The 2644-nt window shown below is 41.9% G+C and overlaps 1 protein-coding gene across 1 annotated transcript in view; it reads right to left on the bottom strand.

Moving 5' to 3' along the window:
- The window catches only part of LOC101860459, a gene marked incomplete at its 3' end in the record, with an annotated part of 23087 nt that overhangs the window by 16145 nt on the left and 4298 nt on the right, over nt 1–2644 (bottom strand). Inside the window, 1 exon segment of the mRNA XM_005111364.3 lies at nt 2108–2171. Coding sequence (XP_005111421.2) covers nt 2108–2171 — 64 coding nt within the window.

Genomic DNA, 2644 nt, shown 5'->3' with positions numbered 1-2644 from the left:
TGTGTGTGTGTGTGTGTGTGTGTGTTTGACCACTCATGGTTGAGTGGATCCTTGTGTTTGGCCCCCACTGAACATGACGAACGACACGTCCAATGTGTCGAGTCCAAAGGAGGGTATAATATAGACCATTGCTTCTCGGAATTCCAGAATTAAAAACTCATTTTTTTAACACTGTCTTGTTAATATTGTTTAAAGGTTACATGGATGGAAAGATTACGTTTAAAAAATAAGAGGAAATTAAAACACTAACCAATTATTTCATGACTTTCCTAACAAGCTCTTTTTAAACAGGTGTATTTTGCATTTATATGTGGTTTTTATATAAAGCCATTTCCGTTTTGGAAAGTACGTTTCTTCTTTGTGGAGTATATGTCCAACAAATTCTAGTACAAGTTGGGAGCAAGATATTTAGAAAAAAAAGTTCAAGAGTTTGTGTAGGGGGATTATTTTTTATCACTCTGTACTTGGCTTTTATTTGTGCGAAATTCTGCCGTACGCTAAAGTATCGTGAGGACGAGGACAGGTCCCATCAGCCAATGGAGTCCTGTAGTTACCTTCTGTGTGTCTACCCTTGAGCACAGACATCTCGGGAGGCGCGGGCGACAGGCTGGCGTGTGGGGAGGGCGGGGTGCCAGACTGGGGCAGGCGGAAGTAGCCCTGTGGGTCACAGGTGTTTGGGTTTTTGTTGTTGTCTTTTATTTTTGTAAGTGTTTTACGGCACTTGCAACACAAAAAGGTCATATGCATGCCGAAGGTTAGAGGTGTTACCACAGAGCTACATACAGAGAAACAAAGAAGGAGATGAGAAAATGACGATAGATGTTTGATAGGAAAGAAGAAGCAAACAATACAGAGCCACCCGCCAACCACCGCCCCTGTAGGTCTAGTACCAGTTTTACGGTGCTTTAGACACAAATAGGGCATACAAGTTTTCCTTTGTCCATTTTGGTGTATTGTTCGGCCTGCTCTGTTCTGCTCGCTGGTGACATGTTTATCAGATACAGCTCTAGTGTTATGTGCGCACTATATTTAGTGTAGCCAAATATTTGTGGCACAATTTATGGTGAAATACTTCCAAAACTTAAAAATGAAAAATGGTGATGATTTTGAGGATGATGATGATGACGACGTTCTATCAACGACACACACCCGAACGCACAACGTACCAGATCAAGACCAGGTTTCTTCGACTTCATCAGTCTGGATTTCTGTGATGTGGATGAAAAAATATCGGTATTTTTACACAGCCGTGGACACAACATTTTGATCATATACGAGGCGTTCTTCTGAACCTGCCTGTCTGGGTCACCCGGGCTGATAGGGACATAACATTTCAGCAGAGAGATCGAGATATTCGATAAATCTTTCTCCCCATTCGAGAACGACTTCAGATCTCCTGTATGCGACAGCGAAGGGACTAACCGCTATACCACACACGCCTCTGATGCTGGAGAGACATAGATACATAGGTACAGAGACAGAAATAATACAGCAATATAGAACCAACAGCTCTGTCGTCACGCACAAAAAATGATTTTTAAAGACCCATAGCTAAAGAAACAACAAAACAACAACAACAACAATAACAACAACAACATCAGCAACAACAACAACAATAACAACAACAACATCAGCAACAACAACAACAATAACAACAACAACAACAACAACAACAACAACAACAACAACAACAACATCAACAGCAAGAGCAACAACAACCACAACAACAACATCATCATCATCATCATCATCATCATCATCATCATCATCATCATCATCATCATCATCATCATCATCATCAACAGCAACAACAACAAAAACAACAACAAAAACAAACTCAACAAAAATAAACACAACAACAACAACAACCATAACATCATCATCAACAATAACAACAATAAAAACAATCAACAACACCAACAACAACAATAAGAATAACACAACAACAACAACAACAACTCGTTACACTTCATCCTCTCGGTTCCGAAGCCTCTCTCACAAGGGAGACAGCCAGATTCAGCCAATGGGACCCCAGCACCAACGGCCAGCAACCATAACTCAAAGTTCTATTTCTCTGAATAATTATTTTACCGGTGACTTCCCTTACCTCAAAAACCTCTCGAACCTTCGGGTGGAAGTCTTCGTCGAGCCTCGCCACTGTGGGCAGTTTGCTGAGGTTGACATGACACAGAAAGGTACATATCAAGTTGTAAAGGCCGTGATTCGATAGAGAGGGTGATGAATGATTGTTTGTTTCTATGAAGAATTTCCACGAACAACTAACGTACATAGCATAACAAAGCTGGCAGTGTGCGAAATGGATGAGGTGCTTCAGAAAACCTTTGAACATCACAGGAAGGGACAGGGTGAGAAACGAGATAGAGAACATATATCGTCTCGATTCCCGCGTGGCGTACATAGATAGACAACGCATGGAATGTTCGGACATCTGTCAAGACTACCAGCAGACAGTATCGCAGCGAGAGCATACAACCAGAGATCTGATGGATACAGATGAAGAGGCAGGCCGGGAAAAAGTTGGATAGAGGGGTCAGAGGAACATGATAATATGATCAAAACAACACAACCAAGAAACAGGCGACACAAGGAACAAGGGAAGGACGTTTGCATCTCCCCCCCCCCC

This window comes from Aplysia californica, unplaced genomic scaffold (genome assembly GCF_000002075.1).
Source record: "Aplysia californica isolate F4 #8 unplaced genomic scaffold, AplCal3.0 scaffold01048, whole genome shotgun sequence".
Taxonomy (NCBI): domain Eukaryota; kingdom Metazoa; phylum Mollusca; class Gastropoda; order Aplysiida; family Aplysiidae; genus Aplysia; species Aplysia californica.
The sequence above is the reverse complement of the archived record's forward strand: the minus strand, read 5'-3'. Positions and strand labels throughout refer to the sequence as shown.